Source organism: Ursus maritimus, unplaced genomic scaffold (assembly GCF_017311325.1).
Source record: "Ursus maritimus isolate PB19 unplaced genomic scaffold, ASM1731132v1 scaffold_8, whole genome shotgun sequence".
In the NCBI taxonomy this organism is placed as follows: Eukaryota; Metazoa; Chordata; class Mammalia; order Carnivora; family Ursidae; genus Ursus; species Ursus maritimus.
Genome location: NW_024426996.1, coordinates 17,334,745 through 17,358,083, shown reverse-complemented (window position 1 = coordinate 17,358,083; position 23,339 = coordinate 17,334,745). Strand labels below are relative to the sequence as shown.

General features: G+C 36.9%; 1 protein-coding gene across 3 annotated transcripts in view; it reads left to right on the top strand.

Annotated features, from left to right (window-relative positions):
• Positions 1-19,117, top strand: part of COPS4 (COP9 signalosome subunit 4) — a 36,174-nt gene extending 17,057 nt beyond the window's left edge. For 2 of the 3 annotated variants that reach the window (XM_008693301.2, XM_008693303.2), the window contains exons 3-10: positions 371-522; positions 1,079-1,182; positions 5,243-5,396; positions 5,561-5,711; positions 6,763-6,933; positions 12,568-12,683; positions 14,679-14,763; positions 18,593-19,117. In XM_008693301.2, coding sequence (XP_008691523.1) covers positions 371-522; positions 1,079-1,182; positions 5,243-5,396; positions 5,561-5,711; positions 6,763-6,933; positions 12,568-12,683; positions 14,679-14,763; positions 18,593-18,726 — 1,067 coding nt within the window. In that variant the 3' untranslated portion in view covers positions 18,727-19,117. The remainder of the gene's footprint in view (positions 1-370; positions 523-1,078; positions 1,183-5,242; positions 5,397-5,560; positions 5,712-6,762; positions 6,934-12,567; positions 12,684-14,678; positions 14,764-18,592) is intronic. The other variant, XM_008693304.2, reaches the window with a different exon arrangement.
• The last annotated feature ends 4,222 nt before the right edge of the window (positions 19,118-23,339 follow it).

Sequence of the window (23,339 nt, the reverse complement as noted above, 5' to 3'; positions counted from 1 at the left end):
TGGGAAATAAGTACATACATAAAAATATAGGTGGTTCTGTGCCTTCCCTTTGTAGAAAAATAAGGAGGAGAAGGAATAATATAAAATTCTCAAATGTAAAACAAAACTTTTCCCCAGCCATTTCTATTTCTTAGAAAAATTATGGGATTTTTACAGGTTTGGTGCAGTCATTATGTAATCAAATAATTCAACATAAGGAAAACTGATTCTATAATATAAGATGATATGGGTGTGGAAATCCCTGAATAATGCATGGAAGGTTGTACTTATATATATTGTTTTTAAAGTTAATTTTAGGTAAAAAGTGATTGCTTAATGAAAACTTATAAATTACTCATGTTTTCTTATCTTTTTTTTTTTTTTTGACAAGTGGTAAATGAGAATGTCAGTCTCGTGATCTCTCGACAGTTGCTGACTGATTTCTGTACACATCTCCCTAACCTGCCTGATAGCACCGCCAAAGAAATCTATCATTTCACCTTGGAAAAGATCCAGCCTAGAGTCATTTCATTTGAGGAGCAGGTAAAAATCTAGAGCAGTGATTTTTGAACATGAGATAGCAGCAGTTATTTTGAGAGATATTACATTTTTAAAGGAGGTGATCATCCAATTTTATTTTCGACAAAACAGTGTGCCAAACAGCACGTTACAATGTAAAAATAAATATTAGGACGTTGTAACTCCAGCTGACATTTGCTCAGATACTACAGTTTGATTTACGAACCAAATATTACTCTTTGGGCAATTTTTAAGAATGAGTAAATTGTTAATAAGGCTAAAGTCATAGGAAAACTCCAGCATTATATATGCAGTTAACATAAAAGTAAAATTTAATATTTAAACTAAATTATTGCCATAATTCACATTGCAGACGTGTTAATTTCAGTATCAGTATTTTGATATTCTGTGAATGCAAAATTCATTTAAAAAATTGGGGTGTCTAGTTAAACTTGTACTGTTTACTTCTCAGCTTAATACGTTGAATGAAAGCATTATCACAATAGATTAATGTAGCATTCATTTATTTTAGTCACTAATGTCAGTTGAAATAATTTAACATGTCTACCTACTATTCCAGGTTGCTTCAATAAGACAGCATCTTGCATCCATATATGAGAAAGAAGAAGATTGGAGAAATGCAGCCCAAGTGTTGGTGGGAATTCCTTTGGAAACAGGACAAAAGTATAGTAAATAGTGGATATTGGATGGGGATGTATATAGGATATGTATCATTGTTCACTTATGTCTTTTCTCACATTGTAATGAAAGAAACATTGTAAACAATTTAATAAGTACAAAAATTTTGTAGTATGTAAAAAGGTGATAAGTGCTATAAAGAAAAGTAAAGGGAAAGTGGGGAACAGGTTGTACCATTAAGTAGGGTAATTGAAGTGGTAGGATGGTCCAGATACATCTTCTCAGACACTTGAAGGAAGTAAGGGAGTGGCTATGAGCTGAGGGAAGACTATTAGTAGATCCTCTTAGAGAGGATGGCTAATGTAAAGGCCCTAAGACAGGAGCATGCCTGGAGTGTTTTCAGAAGATCAAGGATACCAGTGTGGGTGGAGTGGAGTGAGCCAAGGAAAGGTGGGGGGCTGAGATCAGAGACGACTGACAACCAGCTTATGTAGGTTCTTGTAAGTCATTGTAAGGCCTTTAGCTTTTCTTTAAGTGAAATGAGGGGGAGCCATTGGAGGATTTTGTATGGAAGAGTGACATGATCTGACTTATATTTTAGAAAATCATTCTGATGACTGGGTTGAGAATAACTGTAGGCAAGTAGTGATAGAAGGACATGAGTTAAGAGGTTTATGTACTACTGCAGAGAAGATGAAGATTGTGAGAAATGTTGGATTCTGGATATGTTTTAAAGGTAGAGCTAAGGATTTTCTGGTGCTTAGATATCTGAGTATGAGAAAAAAAGCCAAAATAAATCCTGGTTTTGGTCTGAACAACTGGAAACATGGAATCGCCATCTACTGAGTATTGAAGAATAGTCTTGGAGGGAAGATCAAGAGTTCCATTTTGGACATGTGATAACCAAGTGGAAGTATCTAGTAGGGGTTGAATGTATTAATCTGTAGTTTAGGAGAGAGATCTGGGCTACATTTGGAAGTCATTGATGGAATTTAAAGCCATTATATCGATGAGATCCCCAAGGGAGGAAATACAGATAAGACTGAGTACTGATTCCTGGAGCACTGTGGCATTAAAGAGCTCAGGGGCAGGAGGAAATGAGAAGGATTTAGGTAAGAAGAAAACCAGAAGAAGTGGAGTGTGGTGGCCTAGAAGCCAAATGAGGAAAACATATCAAGGAGCAAGTGATCAGCTATGGTGTTCTAGGTCAAGTAAGATGAGGAGTGAGAGTCACCCATTGGAGTTAGTGATGTGGATGTCATTGAGACACTTGACAAAAGCTGTTTTGGTGAAATGGTAAGCGTGGTTGGAATGGGAAGAGAAGAATTAGAGATGGTATGTATAGGCAACTCTTTGCAAAAGTTTTCACAAAAGGGAACAGAGAAATAGGGTAGAAGCAGCAGAGATTATCTTTTCTTTCATGATTTTTCTTTTATTTTTTGGAAAGCAACAATTTGATATGGGGGAGTAAGGGAGAGGATTCTGGCAGGAGTAGATAGGAGGGGAAGGAAACTAGTGGAGGGATAGGCTTTAGGTAGAAGCACAGATAATTCATCTGTGACTGAGTTTCTCAACCCCAGCACTGTTGACATTTTAAATGGAATAATTCTTTGGTTTCAGGGTTGTGCTGTGTGTTCCAAGATGCTTGGCAAGCATCCCAGACCTTTATCATTAGATGCCAATAGCATCGTCGCCCCTATTTGTGACAATCAGCATGTCTGTAGACATCGCCACACGTTCCCTGATGGGCAGAATAGCCCCCGGTGATCTACAATAACAGCCAGGAATACAGAGTATGTGGGTGCTGATATTAGCAATGTGGTGGTGGAGTTTAGGCAAGTATTCTTTGATGGCTTCGGTGTTCTTAGTGAAGTCAGAATCGGTCATCAGCTGGAGATGTGGATGAGGGTGGGAGTGTTGAAGTTGGGGGAAGACAAAAAAGGAGAAAAAATAGTCTAGGAGAGTGAGTGGACTAGGAATATACTTGGCAACATTAAGGGCTCATCTGAAGAGTGTAGTGATTGAAATGAGATCATTCAGATTGGTTAAGTGTTTTTCTCCATCAGAGTTCAGCTACATGGGTACAGGAAAGGAGTAGGCAAACTTAAGTTTAATCACAGTTATGATGTTGCCCAGCAAGTGTGACAGCAAGAGATGGACAAGGGAGATGAGTGCATATTCAATTCAGTAATTAACAGTGATTGACCATAGGGGATAAACTAGGTAAGGAGTGAAGTGAGGCCTTTAAGGGGAAGAAGACAGTAACAATATAATGAGTTCAGTGGTTTAGAGGTCGCAGTGAGTTGTCGGGTTTGGGATGCTAGACTAAGTGAGAGGGAGAAACAATTAGAATTAAGATGATAGTTTATAACTTTTATTCAGTTAATCTTATCTTTTGATAAGTATTTTTAAAAACATCTCTACTTTATGAAACATTCTTCTCAAGTACATTGTACGAAAAAAAATTAACCTTGTTAATTTTTATTTCTTTAATGGTTTGGAAAGGTTGGGCTTTCTTATTTGCTTTGGTCTTACTCTGGAGCATTTTCTTCGTAGTACAGGGCAATTGATTTATTTTCACTAGTAGTTTAAATAAATATAAAATTAGGTATTGTTCTTTGAAGTGACGGTAATTATCATTTTGATAGTCCTGTAGCATTACCTTTATCTGTGAGGATATCAGAGAACTGAAACTTTAGCAGTTTTATAAACAAATTAACCTTAAAGTGATTAAAAGTTGAATCTGGATAAACGATTGAGAACTTGCTTCTCTAAACAATGATTTACTCTGATAATTACAGTAATTTAATAGATATAGTTGGCATAAAATTGGAAAATTCAAAAAAGGATAGTGCTGTTTATAGAAGTTCATGTAAATTTGAGTTGTGAATGGAAATAGTATAGTACAAAATGCTAGTAATATATGACTTATGGAAAAAATTCAAATTAGTATAAAAAAATTTAAAAAGTAAACTCAGAGCTTGGGCCATGTAAGTTGTAAACTCCGTTCTTGCCACATGGTGGCATCACTTTTGCTGGTAATAAAAAGGATTAATTTTTCTGTAAGGATTAATCTTGAATTTTGTGAGTTTTGAATTATGTGAGGTGTTTGGTTATGCATTTCTTGCATAAAATGTGGCCACTGAGATAAAGAAAATGAAAACCACCTGTAATCTCCACACCTAGAGATAATTGCTATTACTATCCTCATATGTATGTACAGAAATACATTTTAATGGTATCTTACATGCTGGGTTTTTTTTTTTTTTTTAAGATTTTATTTATTTATTTGACAGAGAGACAGCGAGAGAGGGAACACAAGCAGGGGGAGTGGGAGAGGGAGAAGCAGGCTTCCCGCTGAGCAGGGAGCCGGATGCGGGGGCTTGATCCCAGGATGCTGGATCATGACCTGAGCTGAAGGCAGACGCTTAATGACTGAGCCACCCAGGTGCCCCTTACATGACTGTTTTATCCTGTTTTTTCACTTAGCAAAAATACATGACTATTATCATATAGTAATGATTATAACAACTGTATATTATTCTACCGTCTTTATGTACCACAATTTAGTTTACTGTAAATATCATCATAGGTGATTCCCAGTTATATCCTGATAGATATTTATGAGTAACTTTACAGATGAATATTCCTTGTACATATGTGTACACATCCCTGATTATTTTCTTGGGATTTATTGTCTAGAGGTAAAATGTAGGAGATAGGAATATATGAATTTTAAAGCGTTCAAAGGGTGGTTGGAAAATATATTGCCAAATTGTTTTCCAGGATGGTTTACTCATTTATAGCCCCAACAGCAGTATATGATACACCCCTCAACCGGGCATTTTTTCTTTTAAGTTATTTGACTTGTGAGATTATCTGAGGATTGAAGGAAGCTAAAATACAATGGGACAGTCATGATAAAAATAAGAAAAATTCAATAAAACTTATTTTGGAAATAAGTTTTTGGATTTTCTCTAATGCAGTAGAAATTTGATTCCCTTATATTAACAGAATATGTATAATGAAAAAGTATTTTCTCCAACTCTTAAAAATTTTGCTGATACTATATTTAGTCATTCTGTGTTTTTCTGTTACATCCTAGGCAGTACAATGTAGATTATAAGCTGGAGACTTACCTGAAGATTGCTAGGCTATATCTGGAAGATGATGACCCAGTCCAGGCAGAGGCTTACATAAATCGAGCATCATTGCTTCAGAATGAATCCACCAATGAACAGTTACAGATACATTATAAGGTAACAGATGAACTGATTCGGGATTGATTTTGTATTGGAGAAGCCTGCTCTACTAAGATGCTCCAGAACATCTGATAAATGGTGTTATGTGTTAGAAATTCTCTCTCTTATTTTTTGCTTTGATTTTTAATTGTTTCCCCTAATTGAAAAATTTCTCTCTATAGGTATGCTATGCACGTGTTCTTGATTATAGAAGAAAATTCATCGAAGCTGCACAAAGGTACAATGAACTCTCTTACAAGACAATAGTGCACGAAAGTGAAAGACTAGAGGCCTTAAAACATGCTTTGCACTGTACCATCTTGGCATCAGCAGGTAAACATGTAATTCGTGCTTTCATGAACAGTCAGTTACCTTTGCTTAATAATTTCAGGGTCATTACTACTGGAGGACTTAGCAGGGAACTATTTTTCAAGGGGATGTGTTATTGCAATTATAATTATTGTAAATTTATTTTAAACATTTAAACAGTGAAAAACAGCAATAAAATGGATTGCTAACTTAAAAAAATTTTAAATACGCATTGTTAGTCAATTACCCACATGTGTTAGGAGTAATTAAGAGAGATAATATGACGTTTAGTTTGCCTAATATGTCTCTTAAAAATGAATAACAAAATTAGGTGAGAATTGTATAGAGGGAAATAAAAATTAAAATCTAGGAATTGATAGTAACATACTGTTTTGGGGATTCTTTTTTAACCTTCAAGCCTTAGTTTTAGATCTCACGTTTATCCTTTTCTTTGGTAAATATGAAAAATAAACTATTCTTTGTTCTTTTTTACTAAATTATAGCATGTAAATCACTCAGTTTATAAAGCAGAAAAGGCATTGAGAAGAAATGCTGATAATTCTAAGCCATGGCTTTTCTAAATCCTTTTTAGATTGTTTATTGATCTGTATTTACTTGAGAGCCTAATGACATGTTCACAGTATACATTTCATTCTTTATGAAGCAGTGGCCTTACTTATTGTATTTTTGTTACTGAAAAGGCAGTACATAAAATGGCACTGCTTCCAGTTCTAAAGAACTTTTACTGGTTACTTGGATTTCCTTCAGTGTGAAAGTATCTGTGTATATCCTCTTTTTTTATAAACGGTAGCATGATATACATACTTTTGTAACCTGCTTTTTTCCTATACCTGTATATTGGCAATCTTTGTATGTCAATACATATCACTCATTCTTTTTGGAATAGCAGTTACGAGTATTCACTAATTCAGTGTTGGCAGCAACTTTGTAGAACATAACTGCCACAAATCAGGACAATTGACTATATTTTAGTAGGCAAAAATGGAGTCATAACATAGTTTCTTATTGGAGAAATAGATTGTGAGAATATTTGATGCTCATTTGTTTCCCTTAGGACAGCAGCGTTCTCGGATGCTAGCTACTCTTTTTAAGGATGAAAGGTGCCAGCAACTTGCTGCTTACGGGATCCTAGAGAAAATGTACCTAGACAGGATCATCAGAGGAAATCAACTTCAAGAATTTGCTGCCATGTTGATGCCTCACCAAAAAGCAACTACAGCTGATGGTAACGATCATGTCTTATAAATTTGTGGGAGTAAATATTTAGGTACACACTAGTGGAAAGTGTGTTAAATTTGAAGCATCTTGATATCTTTCTGTAACATTTTTCTGTTAACACTTGATGACCAAAAAGGAGTATTATATTGACTGAAAATGAGTACTATATACAGACGGTTTGAATTATAAAAATAGCCCTATTGGAAAGCATATTGTAGAATAATGCGTTTTTGGTAATTGTAAGGGCAGAGTGCCTGGTTTTTAAAAAACTCAAACCCTTTGATAAGTACCTTAATTAATTTTAAGCATCAGTTTTTAACGGTATAATTATCCAGTCCTATTTTAGATAGAGTAAAATTTGGCACAGTAGCTTGCTTAACGTTATTCAGGGTGGAAGTGTTGCTAGTAAGAATAAACTTGGTGTCATGTTTCCTAGTTAAGGGATGTATTTGCTTTGTCAGGCTACCTTTTCCAGAAAAGTTTTTAATAGTTGTTCACTTATAACATCAGTCACTTCATATATGTTTGTCTACAGAGGTTTTAAAGTACCTTAAAACAATAACGTATGTAATAATAAAAGTATAAACAGAGCATCAGAAACATGAAAGAAGTCAAGATAAACACAGATCTGTTAGGCTCACTTCCTTGGATTCAGTGTCATCCTATATCAGAGAATTTAGCTATAGTCATTTATGCAGGGGTTTGCTGAAAGGTATACACTTCACCCAGTCTTACTGCCCTGAGTTAAACCAGATCACTGAAGGGTTTATAGTGACCTCCTATTGAATTTTTCATTTAATTTGTACTTTAAGAAGCAAACCAGTTGATTCTCATCTTTGTTTCTGAAGGAGGTATTTTTTTCTAAAGGATATTCGTTATGCAATCCTCAGGAAAAATTCCTTCACAGTCTTGCAGTTGTGATTCTCCTGAACAGTTGTTTTTTATCTTATTAAACACACTTTGAGTTAATTAACTGATTGGTTTTTCTTATCTTGACTGCTAGAAAGCTTATTAAATTTGTAGCCCACCTATAAATAGTGTGTATGTATGTGTTTTGATTGTTGCTACTTTTATTTTCTGTGTATTCTGAGCAGCTTTAAATTCTTTTTGCAAGGGGATGTCTGAGAAACAAGTTAAAAGGTAGTTAAAAAGAAAAAGTTTCCAGAATTGATATAGTCAAGCTTCAGATTTGACTTTGAGCTTTCTGGCTATGAAAAAGAAAGTGAAAAGATTCTTTTCGAAAAAGGATACTTGCTAGGACCTCCCAGGATGCAAATGATTCTCAAATTTCTCATATGGAGCTATATAGAGAGGACAGATGTTTTGTCTTCTTCCATTTTAGGCCTTACAGTTTTCCTTATTTATCCCTTTTGGACATTTTTGTTTGTTGGCATTACAACCCTGCTGCATTAGCAATTTTGAGACGTAATTTTCTTTTAATTACAATTCATTGTTTTTTAGTATATTCCCAATCATATAATATTACTGCTAATCTGCTTTTTGCTCAATAGATTTGTCTGTGGTGGGCTTTTCATATAAATGGAATCACACAATATATAGCCTTTCCAATTGGCAAAGTGTTTATCCATGTCGTAGCATTTATCAGCACTTTATTCCTTTTTATTGCCAAATAATATTCTATATATGAATGTACCACATTTTATTTCCTCATCAGTTGATGGACATTTAGGTTATTTTCACTTTTGGGCTATTAATAATGCTTCTATGAATATTCATGTAAAATTTAAAAAAAATTTAATTCAGTTAATTAACATCTAATGTATTATTGGTTTTAGAGATACAGGTCTGTGATTCATCAGTCTTTACCCAGTGCTCATTACATCATATGCCCTTCTTAGTGTCCATCACCCAGTCCACCGTGAGTCCATCACTCACTCATTACAACATCCTTCCACCTGCCTCCCCTCCAGCAACCCTCAGTTTGTTTCCTATGATTAAGAGTCTCTTAGGGTTTGTCTCCCTCTCTGGTTTTGTCTTGTTTATTTTTTCTTCTCTTTCCCTATGATCCTCTGCCTTGTTTCTTAAATTCCACATATCAGTGAGATCATATGATAATTGTCTTTCTCTGATTCAGTTATTTCACTTAGCATAATACCTTCTAGTTCCATCCAGGTCATTGCAAATGGCAAGATTTCATTTTTTGGCTGTGTAGTATTCCATTGTGTGTGTGTATGCCACATCTTCTTTATCCATCCATCTATCATTTGGACATCTGGGCTCTTTCCATAGTTTGGCTGTTGTGGACATTGCTGCTATAAACATTGGGGTGCAGTTGCCCCTTTGGATCACTACATTTGTATCTTTGGGGTAAATAACCACTAGTGCAATTGCTGGGTCATAGGGTAGCTCTATTTTCAACTTTTTGAGGAACCTCCATACTGTGGAGAGTGGCTGCACAAGCTGGCATTCCCACCAACAATGCAGTTCCCCTTTCTGTTCATCCTCACCAATATTTGTTGTTTCCTGACTTGTTAATTTTAGCCATTCTGACAGGTGTGAGGTGGTATCTCATTGTGATTTTGATTTGTATTTCCCTGATGCCAAATGATATTGAGCACTTTTTCATGTGTCTGTTGGCCATTTGTGTGTCTTCTTTGCAGAAATGTCTGTTCACGTCTTCTGCCCATTTCTTGATTGGATTATTTGTTCTTTAGGTGTGGAGTTCGGGATAAGTTCTTTATAGATTTTGGATACCAGCCCTTTATCTGATACGTCATTTGGAAATATCTTCTCCCCATTCTGTTGGTTGTCTTTTGGTTTTGTCAACTGTTTCCTTTGCTGTGCAAAACTTTTTATCTTGATTGGTCCCAGTGGTTCATTTTTGCCTTTGTTTGCCTTGCCTTTTGGAGATGTGTCTAGCAACTGCGGCCAAGGTTGAAGCATTTGCTGCCTGTGTTCTCCTCTAGGATTTTGATGGATTCCTGTCTCACATTTAGGTCTTTCATCCATTTTGAGTATTTTTGTGTATGGTGAAAGGAAATGGTCCTGTTTCATTCTCCTGCATGTGGGTGGCTGTCCAATTTTCCCAACACCATTTGTTGAGGAGACTCTTTTTTCCAGTGAATACTCTTCCTGCTTTGTCGAAGATTAGTTGACCATAGAGTTGAGGGTCCATTTCTGGGTTCTCTATTCTGTTACATTGAGCTGTGTCTGTTTTTGTGCCAGTACCGTACTGTCTTGATTATTACAGCTTTGTAATATAGCTTAAAGTCGGGAATTGTGATGCCATCAGTTCTGGTTTTCTTTTTCAACATTTCTTTGGCTTTGGAGCAGACTTCTAATAGTTCTGGTTTTGTGCTCTGCTGCTCTATCACTCGCCGGTAGCTGGCTGGTGGAGACGCCCCACCTGGGGCCTTTCTTCCCATATATCACCTCGGATTCACCTCTCCGCACCTCCTACCTTGCAAAAGTGTTCGTTTTTCTATTCGTAGAGTTGCAGCTATTCTTTTCTTAAATCTCTGGTTGAGTTCCCAGTTGTTTGGAATGACTTGATAGCTATGTAGCTAAATTCCTGGGACCAGAAGAAATTACGGTCTCCTACTCCTCCACCATCTTCCATGTAAAAAATTTTTGTATGAACACAGGGTTTTAATTCTTTTGGGTATTTACCTAGGAGTGGAATGACTGAGACATAGGATAACTCTGTGTTTAGTCTTTTGAAAAGTTGCAAGACTGTTTTCAAAAGCAGCTGCTCCTTTTTACATTTCCTGCCAGCTGTGTGTACGGGTTCTAATTTCTCCATATTTTCTCTCATATTTATTATCTGTCTTTTTGATTTAGATATCCTAGTGTATGAAGTGGTATCTCATCATTTTGATTTGCATTCCCAGCTTTTCATGTACTTATTGGCTATTTGTATATCTTTAGAGAAAAGTCTGTTCAGATCCTTTTCAGTTTTTAAATTGGGTTATTTGTCCTTTTATTACTAAATTATAGGAATTCTTTATATATTCCAGACCTGATCATTATCAGATGATTTGCAAATATTTTCTCCCATTCTGTGTGTTGTTTCTTCACTTTCTTGAGGGTATCTTTTGAAACACTAAAGTTTTTAATTTTGATGAAGTCCAGGGTATCTGTTTCTCCTTTTTGTTGCCTGTACTTTCAGTGTCATATCTAAGCAACCATTGCCTAATCCAAGGTCATGAAGATTTGCTCTGTTTTCTTCTGTAAGTTTTATAGTTGTAGCTCTTACATGTAGACATTTGACTCATTCTGAGTTCATGTTTTTGTTTAGGGTGTAAGGTAAAGGTCCACTTTTATTCTTTGCATGTGGATATCCAGTTGCCCTAGCACCATTTGTTGAAGAGTCTGTAAGTTCCCCATTGAATTATCTTGGTACCCTTATTGATAATCAGTTGACCATAAATGTGAGGGTTTATTTCTGGAGTCTCAGTTTTATTCCGTTATTCTATGTGCCTGTCCTTATGCCAGTACCACACTGTCTTAGCTGCTCTATCTTTATAGCAAGTTTTGAAATTGGGACGTGTGAGTCCTCCAACTTTGTTTTGTTTTGTTTTGTTTTGTTTCTCCCAAGATTGTTTTGGCTCCTCTGAGTCCCAGTGGAATGAATTTTAAAATCAGTTTGTCAATTTTGGGTGGGCAGGGGGACTCATTAAATGGGTGATAGGTATTAAGGAAAGCACTTGTGATGAGCACTGGGTGTTGGATATAAGAGATGAATCATTAGATTCTATACCTTAAACTAATGTAACACTATGATAACTAACTGGAATTTAAATAAAAACTTGAAAAAAATCATTGAAGTTAAAAACAACAACAACATTATGTCAATTATATCTCCATAAACCTGGAAATTAAAAAAAAAAAAAAAAGGATTGGGTGAGCCTAGCAGTCAGACACCTTCAGAATGGGGCCTTATGTCCAGCACTTCGTCAGGCCTTTTGTCACTTCACTTAGGGGAGGATGCTGTACCTGATGTCTCGTGGTTAGCTGGCCCTACCTCCAGACATTTCTCATCTTTGGCTCCCAGTAAGGGGCATATGGAATGCCCAAAAGAAGAGAGGTATTTCTGTTGAGCTGTACACGTATTGACTTTATCAAGCTTGCAGAACAGGTTACATGTTGGTTTTGTTGCTTCTTGATAATAAAGGTTGTGCTAATAGCAAGAAGAGTTAAGTTAATGAATCTGATAGCTATCCTAAGGAGGTAGAACCCCGAACCTAAAGGGTTAAATCCATTCAGCCAGTTAGTAACTACTTGCCAATCACTTATTTTCTAAATATGTTATTTGTATTTAGTTGTGTATTATTCAAACTCTACCAAATAAGGCATTTTCCTTCTACAATTTTGTAAGAGGAATAAAGAAAATGATTATGAGTTGTTACATGTGTAGAAATTTTTAGAAAAATAAGGATGAGTCTTTTAAAAGTGTAAAACAAGAGGCACCTGGGAGGCGCAGTCGGTTGAGCGTCTGACTCTCGGTTTTGGATCAGGTCGTGATCCACGTTGGGCTGTGCGTGGAGTCTGCCTGAGAGTCTCTCTCCCCTACCTCTGCCCCTCCTGCCCACTCACTCTCGCTCAAATAAATACATCTTTTTTAGAAAAAAATGTAAAACAAGTTTCAAGCTTGTAACTGTCTTATTTATATTTATTTAAGGTTCTAGCATCTTGGACAGAGCTGTTATTGAACATAATTTGTTGTCTGCAAGCAAATTATATAATAATATTACCTTTGAAGAACTTGGAGCTCTTTTAGAGATCCCTGCAGCTAAGGTATTTTCTTGTTTCCAATATATAAAAAAGAAGTTAAGAAAGTAAATTATTGATGTAATGAGAAAATATGTAATTGACAAATGTTGGCAACTGCATTAAAAAACACATAAAAAGCCTCAGGAAAATGGAAATAAACTATTTGAATGTTAAAGTAGTACTGTAATGAAATTGTCTTAGTTTTTTTTTTTTTTAAACTGTATTTTATGATAAAGTGACCTAGAATGAAAATCTTAAAGGGATTCCAGGTTATGATACCCATTTTGTGAGAATCTTTGTTTAATGTCTGTTTAAATCCACGTCATAGTGTTTTCTGATTTCTGATGAACTTGAGGTTTTGATACATGCCTTATTTCTTTTTCTGCTCTAGATTGACTCAAAGGTTAAATATTTCAACTGTTTGAAAGAATAACTGTGGTAATTCTCTAGGCTATTCTGTTGTAACTTTTATGCTTGATTTATCTTAATTTGACTGAGTTAGTAGGAAATTAATTTCCTTTTTAGTTATGATAAGGGTTTGGTTGGCTCTGTACAAATACCAACAAAAATACCAGTAGTATTTAGAGGGTATTTCAGGTATCATTTAAAAACATTCTCTTAATTTTAAATAAGTAAAAATAAGCAATCAGTTTACTTTTACCTGACTTACATACCTTAAAGTCATGTAGTAATGGGTCACATCTAAATTGATTTAGAATTTCCTAACACAGTTCCTTTACTTGTACACATTCCATACACAGTACAGGAAATGGAACAATTTGGGAACCAAAGCTAAAGTTCCCGTTAAAAGATACTTTCTTCTTAGGCTGAGACTTAGGGAAGTGAATATATATTTAACAATAAATGGTAGTACAGTCTGTTTAGGATTGATTGTGAGGGGCGCCTGGGTGGCACAGCGGTTAAGCGTCTGCCTTCGGCTCAGGGCGTGATCCCGGCGTTATGGGATCGAGCCCCACATCAGGCTCCTCCGCTATGAGCCTGCTTCTTCCTCTCCCACTCCCCCTGCTTGTGTTCCCTCTCTCACTGGCTGTCTCTATCTCTGTCAAATAAATAAAAATAAAAATCTTTAAAAAAAAAAAAAAAAAGGATTGATTGTGAAGATGGTCAGAGTTACTAAAATGACCAAGTCCTAAGCCAGTTTGCTTACACATAGTAAACATGAAACATGTCTTTAGGAGCTGGGTAGAGGACCTTTTGGTTCCCTTTAATGTCTTTATTTTTTTTAAGGATTTTATTTATTTATTTGAGAAAGAGAGAGGGAGAGCACAAAGGGAGGGAGAGAGGGAGAAGCAGAGCCCCCACTGAACAGGAAGCCTGATGTGGGACTCAATCCCAGGACCCCGAGATCATGACCTGAGCCGAAGGCAGATGCTCAATAGATTGAGCCACCCAGGCACCCCCCTTTAATTGTCTTTAAAATCCTTTTAATTTTTATTTATTTATGTAATTTTTTTAAAAAGATTTTATTTTTTTAATCACTTATGGGGCCCAAACTCAACCCTGAGATAAAGAGTCCCATGCTCTACCAGCTGAGGGAGCCAGGTGCCCCTTTTTAATTCCCTTTTAAATTTGAACATCATTCCTCCTTCAAAATATTACTTTCTTGAAGAATTTTTTAGGTGGTAAACACTGTGAAAATTTAAATGAAATAAAAAGAAAAACTAGTTTAGTTTTTTTTTTTGAGGTGTGGATCTCAGAATAAAAATTGTTAGTTTGGTTTTAAGCAGAGGAAGAAATTGGTAAGTGCTAGGTTCTTGTCCCAAAATCACAAGTAAAACAGATCCCAGTTAACTTAAAATAATCTATTATACCCAGAAAGAACTGGGGGATAAAATAGGCAGATTTACAAGATTAATCTTGTGATGAATGGCCGATGAACAGATACAGAAAATGTGTGGGTAGCTAAACCAAGAGACTTCAGTTCTCTTGTATGTAAGTAACTGTTAGATATGATAAAGTTTGTGAGAGTTCATTGTTTCTTTGTATTTTTTTTTACAGGCAGAAAAAATAGCATCACAAATGATAACAGAAGGACGTATGAATGGATTTATTGATCAGATTGATGGAATAGTTCATTTTGAAAGTAAGAGGTTTTGCTTATTTCTGTCGTAATGAAATGGCAGGAAACTCTTGTATATTTATGATTAGGACATGTTGAACAATTTCCTTTGACCCAGTATACTACTAACCGGAATGAACTTATTTCCCAAATAAATAATTTAAAATAATTTTTATGAACTTACATTCGTGACTCTACTTAATGCAGCATTTTTTATGCTGTGGAAAAATTTGAAACTGGAATCATTATACCAGTTCATTCACTGACTCATCAGACACTTCCCCCATACCATTGTGTCAGGCATGTAGAGATGCCACTGGGTTTCCTCTTCAGCAGCGCATTGAACTCACGGAGGCAGACAGAGAAGTCCATCATCTCCTGACTCTTGTGTATTACCTTGTCTGTTACCCCTGTTCCTATCTCATTTCCATCACAGACCTTGCTGTACCTGGAACCATGCTACTTGTAAGATTTGAATTTAAAATACCCCATTCTCACCATAACCTTTTTCCAGTCTTTCTAGCAGTCTGTGTCAGTTAAGTTCTACTTCAGCTCTTCCTTGACTCCTTTCAAGCCTCCAGTCCATTAATGTTTACTTTTTTCCAGTCAGCCCACCCCTTTTTTGTCTTCACTCCTCTTCTTATCCAGCTTGGCATCCATGATTCATTATATGTTTCTTTCTCTTTTTTTTTAAGATTTTATTTATTTTTAATTTAGAGTGAGTGAGAGAGAGAGTGAGTGAGAGAGAGAGAGCATGAGCAGGGGAGGGGCAAAGGGAGAGAGAGAGAATCTCCAGCAGACTCCACGCTGAGCCCAACACAGGGCTCAGGCCCAGGACCCTGAGATCATGTCCTGAGCTGAAACCAAGAGTTGGTCACTCAGCCGACTGAGCCACCCAGGCGCCCTGATCATTATTTTAATTACCGTTTCACAGGTGCTCTAGATGACTTGCTTGTTAACTTTTTGTTCCAGCTGTTCAGGAAAACTTCACCTGGAATGAACCCATTCTCCATCTTTTTCATTCCTGTACTCGGGTAGCTAACAGATGTTGCTGGAGAAGAGTCAGAACACCAGACAGATTGATAACCACTGCAAATTCAAGGTCGTGGCTTCTCAACAGTACCTGGGATTCTTGACACATTTCTCTAATCCACTCTTTTTTTCTACACTGCAATGGGTATTTCTAGATTTCACTTTTCTTAAATCTCGGAGTTCTCTCCTCCTCCACTCTCAGCAGCAAACCTTGTTTCCTATTTCACAGAGAAAAAAAAAATCTATCCGTGTGAAATTAAATTAACTTCTTGATCAGATTTATAAAACTTCTGAATTTTAAGTATCATTTGATTATCTTTTTCTTCCCCTGTGTTTTACCAGAGGTGGTTTCTGTCTCCCTTTCCAGTTCTCCTTGTGCTTTGAGATCCGTTCTCTGACTGGTGTCCTTCCCTCTCAAAAACAACTTTTTAGGAACTTGAAATTAGCAGTTATGTTGTCTGTTTTCATTCTTTCTTGCTCTGTTGGCTTCTTTCCATCAGTATTTAAACATACTTGCGTCTCTCCCATTTGAACAAAGATCTTTTTGTTTTTCAGGCCTCATTTTGACTTTTCAGCATAATGGAGTAGCACTGATCCTCCACTTCTTTTTGATCCCCGCCACCCACACCATCTTGATTCCTTCATCTCTTTCACCCCATTCTCCTGCTTTCCCTCCTCCTTTTCCACGTATTCTTCCAGTCATCTTTGTAGATTCTATAGTGCCTTTAAGTAGAAATATTGCAGTTGCTTAGGGCTTACTCCAGGCCTTTTCTTCCTCACTCTATACTGTTTCCCTTGGTAATCTCATCTGTTTCCATTGATTGAGTTGCCATCTCTATGCAGACAGTGCTTATATTTGCCTTTCTAGGTGTAGGTATTTACACTTTCACCATTATGAGAGAATGAATGTTGAACAGCTGTATATTATTCCTTTATATGTTTTGCTAATAGAAGGGGAGGAAATACTACATTATTTTTAATGTGTATTTCCTTGGCACTAGTAAAGTTTAATATCTTTCCATGTATTGGCCATTAGCATTCTTCTTCTGTGAATCGATGTTAGTTTTTCTGGTCTATTTCCTTTCTTCCCCTATACCTCTCCTTCAGACCTCTCGTATCAATTTGCTATAGCTTTGGGCTTAATGATAATTTAAGCTCTTGTTTGTTATATGTGTTACACATATTTTTCCCATTCTGTCAGTTGTGTTTCTGAAGTAAGGCAATATGTACTATAAACACATTTTAAAATTCTTATGCAGCCAAATATTTCAATTTTTAATTTTATGGCTTTTTAGTTTCCTGTATTGTTTTAAAAGGACTCATTCACTTTGGGGTAAAACTGCTATCTTTCTAAAATTTCTTCTAATATTTTTATTTATTTTATGTTTAGAAATATAATCTGTCTACAGTTCATTTTTGTGTATAATTTTAAGGTGTGGTCTAGTTTATCATGTTTTAAGACGGATTGCTAATTTATAAGTACTATTTATTAAGTAAAACATACTTTCTGATCTTTGACAGTTATTAGGCTCCACATACATGTTTGGATCTCTTTCAGTAATCTGTTTGGTTCCACTGATCTGTAACAATATGGTAGTAAACAAACTTATAGTAAATTTTACTGTCGGAAAGCATCTCCTACACCTCCGCTGCTATATGTTTTTATTGAGTTGAAATTCACATAACATTAACCATTTTAAAGCGAGCAATTCAGTGGCGTTTAGTAGGTTCACAGTGTTGTGCAACCACCAACTCTACCTCGTTCCGAAACATTTTCATCTTCCGAAAAGGAAATCTTGTGCCCATTAAGCATTGCTCCTCATCCCTCCTTCTTCCAGCCCCTGGCAGCCGCCAGTCTGGATTTTAGCTCTGGGTTTACCTGTTCATAGAAATGCAGTTGTGCACTACGTGACCTTTGACTTGTCTCACTTCACAGAGTGCTTTCTGGTTCCGTTCCTGTCGTAGCGTGGAAGCAGTACTTCATTCCACTGTAGAGATATACTACAGTGTTGCCGCTGTTCTTAATTTTCAAAATCATCTTGGCTATTCTCAAACATCAATTCTTTCATATTAACTTTAATAATTTTGTCCTGTTGAGAAAGCAAAACAGGGGGGATTATCTTCGTAATTTTTAAAAATGTATGTATTAATAGGGAATGACCTTTTATTTGTTATATTGCATCTTTCCATCTGGGACTGTCGTTTGTATCTATCCAAGTTATTTTGTGTCCTTTATTAAAATTTTTTTTTAGTTTAGTGTTTTTTTTTCATTAATTCTGTGCCCATTTTTGTAAATTTGGGTCCTGTTTTGAATGGGATATTCCCCCAAGCTTACCATTTCTAACTGCATATTGCTGGTGCAGAGAAAATCCTGGTGTTTTCATGTTGAGTTTTTTTTGTTTTTTTGTTTAAACATTAAACTATCCCTCAGAGTCCAGTAGAGACAGCCTTGACTGTATAAAGAGATTTGCTTTCTCCAGTAGGTGGCAGAGTCTTATCAATCAAGAGACGTGATGAGATGGGTTCAGTGAGGCTTTTATTGTGGTGGTTTTTGTGATTGAGGTGCTTTGATTGGTTGGTTTTATTTTGTTTTCATGAATAATAATAACATGAATCTGTGTGGATGTGTTTTTTGGTTTTGTACTTTGTGCCAGTAATTTGGGTACTTTCCTTAATATTGCTTAATTAGTTTAATTTATTAGCCAAGATTTTGGGGATGGATTTTTGAAAATGAATACTGCTGTGTTCATCTTTTACCTCACACTTGCTGTGAATATATGGAATAATGTTAAACTGTGTACGTTGTCCTTCTTTTGTGTAGCACGGGAAGCCCTGCCGACGTGGGACAAACAGATCCAGTCCCTTTGTTTCCAAGTGAATAACCTGCTGGAAAAGATTAGTCAGACGGCACCAGAGTGGACAGCACAAGCCATGGAGGCGCAGATGGCCCAGTGAACCCTTGCAAAGCTCTGTGCACACGACAGCTTTTACGATGTTGTACAGATTAATTTCACTGTCTCTCCAAAGCATTTGCATCATGACCTTACGTATTTCAATCCCTTTTATGCTGGATTCCATTTAAAGGAGACATTGTTAGAACAGGAAGCGCAAGCGTTTAAAAATATGTAGTTCCCATATATCCAGGGTCTCTGTGTATCAAGCTAACTCAAATGTTTTGAAAGCTTTTTCTTTAAACGGAGTAAGAGAAATATCCGTGGCTAAAAAGTTTGGGATTTGTGATAACTTTGTAGTCATGTAAAACTTAAAAGTGCTTCGTGCCTCTCCAAATGTGGTAATTCTAATAAATGGAGAAGTGGGCCAAATAAAAGTAGTACTTTGTTTTTAATTAGCGAGTTCATTTTTCTTTTCATTTCTATAGACGCTGATTTATACCGTACGCTAGAACCGAAAAGCTATGCCATAATGCCTGTTCTCCAGCCAGTCGGTCACAGAGCCAAGAGACAGCACGTGGAATACTTGTAGTTGCATATAGGAAGGAGCTTTTCGTTCTTAGAGACAGGTCTGGGAAGGCTCTTCAGAGAGGGTGATTTCAGGCTAGCTTTGTAGAGAAAAGGACTTTTAAAAATGAGTTTGTAGGCAATTTCCAGTTTCAGCTCCCACATGTGAAGAGCCTGGAAGTCATCACTCCATCCTCATGATAAGAAAAAGGCTGAACAGGCTGAAAATCGATGGCTTTTCTTGTTCTACCAGAGAATTGAGGTCATAGGACAAACTACCGCAAAAACTGGAAAGACAGAATCGTAGTTGAGAGAGCTTACGGGGAGCAGAAGCTACTGGAGCAGTAACTGAAATGAACAGTGACATGGTAACTTTGACAAGTTACTGGAGGCTGAGTGTAAACTAGCTTGACAGTTAAAACCCCCTGCGGGCCCGCTTTCAGAGGAGGCCCTACACTCTCTAGGATTTATCCCCAGGAACCCAGTCAGGTTCTCAGGATTGAGATCAGGATACCCTGTGTTTCAGGCAGGACTGGGAAAGGGAACGTAACTATTGTGAAATACACCTGGATCATCTTCCATGACAAAAGCCTGCCCTCTAAGGAAAACTGCGTTACCAGAGCCTTATCCAACCTGGGGCAAGGGCAGTTACACAGTTCTAGCCCCCTGTAGCCTATGTTGCATAAGAGGAGGAAAAAAAGGACTTACAAACACTTCAGAAGGTCACAGCCCAGGGACTCAGGTTAAGTATAAGCAGATTTAGAATCATAAGATTATACAATACTTCCCGAATCCGTTATATCAAACGGGGCTCCAGTGTCATCATGGTGGAATTTGAGAGCGATAGGATACACTCTTCAAGAAAGTATTCTTAGGGAAACAGTACAACAGGGGAGAATGAAAACAAGGAAGAGAGGAAACTGAAGTCTCCTACACAACTATAGCAAATATTAAATGCAGCCTAGCTCCTACTTGGATCAACATAAAACCTTATACTAAAAGCCTAATTTCCTCAGTTCCTGTTTAGCTGATACATAATTGGCTTTCAATCAAAAAAACTACAAAGCACAGTGAAAAGGCAAACAAACATAAAAACAAAAACACAGTTTGTTTTGTTGTTGTTACTGTTTCAGAGGGGGGGTGAGGGGCAGAGGAAAAGAGAATCTTAAGTAGGCTCCATGCCTAGGGCAGACAGAGCCCAATGGAGGGCTCTATCTCACACACCTGAGACCATGACCTGAGCGGAAGTCAAGAGTCAGTTGCTTGACTGACTGACCCACCCGGAAGCCCCCAAAATTACAATCTGAAGAGACAAATCCAGCATCAGAATCAGACGGGTATGGCAAGGATGTTTGAATTAATCAGACCAAGAATTTAAAACAGCTGTGCTCAATTTGCTAAGGGTTTTTAGTGGAAAAAGTAGGCAACATCCAAAAACAGATGGGTAATGTAAGTAGAGAGATGGAAACTCTAAGAATTAAAAAAAAAAAAATGCTAGAAATAAAACCCTAACAGAAATGGAGATGCCTTTGATGGACTAATCACCAGACTGAACATGCCTGAAGAAAAATCAGTGAGCTTGAAAATATGTCAGTAAAAACTTTCCAAACTGAAATGCAAATAGGAAAAAAAAAAACAACTAACAACTGTCAGACAATTATATAAGCTATAACATAGGTATAATGGGAATACCAGGAGAAGAAAGGAACAGAAGAGAGATTTGAAATAAGAATGGCTATTTTGCAAAATTAATGATGGACACCAAGCCACGGGTCCAGGAAGCATAGAAAAGAGCAAGCATGATAAATACCAAAAAGATCTACACCTAAGCATATCATATGTAAACTGCAGAAAACAAGGACAAAAAAATCTTGAAAGAAGCTAGGGGGAAAAAATACTTTTTTTTTTTTTTTTTTTTTTTTTTTTTTTTTTTTTTTTTTTTTTAAGATTTATTTGTTTGTTTTTAGAGTGAGAGAGCACAAGTGAGAGGGAGAGAGTCCCAGGCAGACTCTGTGCTGAGCGCGGAGCCTGATGCAGGGCTTGATCTCACGACTCTGAGATCAGGACTTGAGCCAAAATCAAAACTTGGTCACTCAACTGACTGTGCCACCCCGGTGCCCCAGAAACACCTTTTCTATAAAGGAACATGGATAAGAATTATATTGGATTTCTCGTCAGAAACCATGCAAGCAGAAATAGAGTGTAGATATTTAAGAAGCTGAAAGAAAAAGTTCACCGGTGGAGGATAATATCCAGCACAATTATCCTTTAAAAGTGAAAGAAGAAGAAGAGTCTCTCAGCAAAAACTGAAGAAATTTGTTGCCAGGAGACCTGCCTTACAAGAAGGGCTAAAAGTTCTTCAGGGGGTAGGAAATGGTATGGGTTAGAAACTTGGATAAAGGAATAGCATTGGAAAACAAACAGAGGAAGGTAAAATAAAATCTTTTAAAAAATTTTTAGTTTAACTAGAAGATGACTTTGTTCAGGATAATAGCTACAATTTTTTAATGTTTATAGCATATGGGTAAGTAAAATGAATGGCAGCAATGATGGGAGGCAGAAATTGGGAATAGTCTCATAAGACTGCTGTACTGCCCATGAAACAGTATCGTGTTTAAATATGGGCTTAGATAGTTGTAAATGTATATTGCAAACTGGAAGGTAACTAACAAAATTTTAAAATATATATACAGTTGATATGCTAAGAGAGAAGGGAGAAAATGGAATTATAAAATGCTCAATTAAAACCAGAGCATCAACAACAGAGCATTAAAATACATGAGGCAAAAACCAATAGAAGAGCAAGGACACATAGATGAATCCACTGTTAGATTTAGAGACCTCAGCACCCCCTTATCAGAAACGGACAGATCCAACAGGCAGAAAATCAGTAAGGACATAGTTGAACTCTCCAGCACCATCAGTCAACTGGATTTCATTGACATCTACAGACTACTTCAACAACAGCAGAGTATTTATTTTTCTTAATCTCTCATGGAACATTCACGAAGATAGACTACATCCTGGGTCATAAAACACATTTTTGTTTTGTTTTGCTTTATTACCTCAGCGAACAGTTGGAATTTGAAATTTTAAAAAAAGTATGTGTGTTTGAAGGTCATGAAAGTAGGCAATTTTAAGAGTGAAGAAATGACAGAAGAGGCAAACTGGTAAACTGGGGCTATATTATGAAGGGCCAGGGAAAATTTGGGGTCTTTTTTTTAGAATGTTCACAGTTGAACTTGTGGCAGGCAGTTTATAAGATGGATTGGAAAGAAGGTAACGGGAGCTGGAGTCACTAGAGGCAGGCAGACTAGTTCAGGAACTGAGTACCTGACTTTCCAAAGAGAGCATGAAGGTTTGGACTACATCCAGGGCAGTGAAAACGAAGAAGACAGATTGATTCATTCAATAAATGATTTGAGTAAGTATCTAGTAGGTGTCAGGCATTGTTCCAGGCATTGGGGATACAGAAATAAACAAAATAGATCACCCATTGGGGGTATCAAGTGGAGCTTAAGTGACGGAAGCCAGTGTCTGATTAGATGTGAGGAGAAGGGAGAAGGGCGCAATTAGTCAATTCAGGACTCATTGATTCTCATAGATACTTAGATTTCTCATCTTGAACAACTGAGTAAGTGGTGATATTGTTTGACATGTGGGGTAGAGAAGGCCTAGGGCGCATCCAGATGGACTCGGTTAGTAGGCAGCTGAAGAGTCACTCAGAACATCAGCAGTAAGGGGGAGACTGGAAATACAGTCCTCCCTAACATCGAGGAGGCAGCTGAAGCCATAGGAGTAGATGACACTAAGAAGAACATGAGATACGAAAAGAGTGGATCCCGGATAGAACCTTGCAAAGCAGCTAAATCCACGAGGCAAGGAAAAGAAGTGGCGGAGCGCTCAAGTTTGCTGAGTGCCTAGTGAGGTCCAGGTGCCTTTACATTTGATCTCTCTGAAACTTCACGATAAACCTATCCTGTACTTTCGCCTCCCCTTCCCCCGTCCCAACAAATGAAATGGATTCAAGGGTAGGAAAAGAACCAAAGGAAACTGGGGAGTGAGATTTTCCTCAGGGCAAAACGATGCCTGTGGAACACATAGAATAAT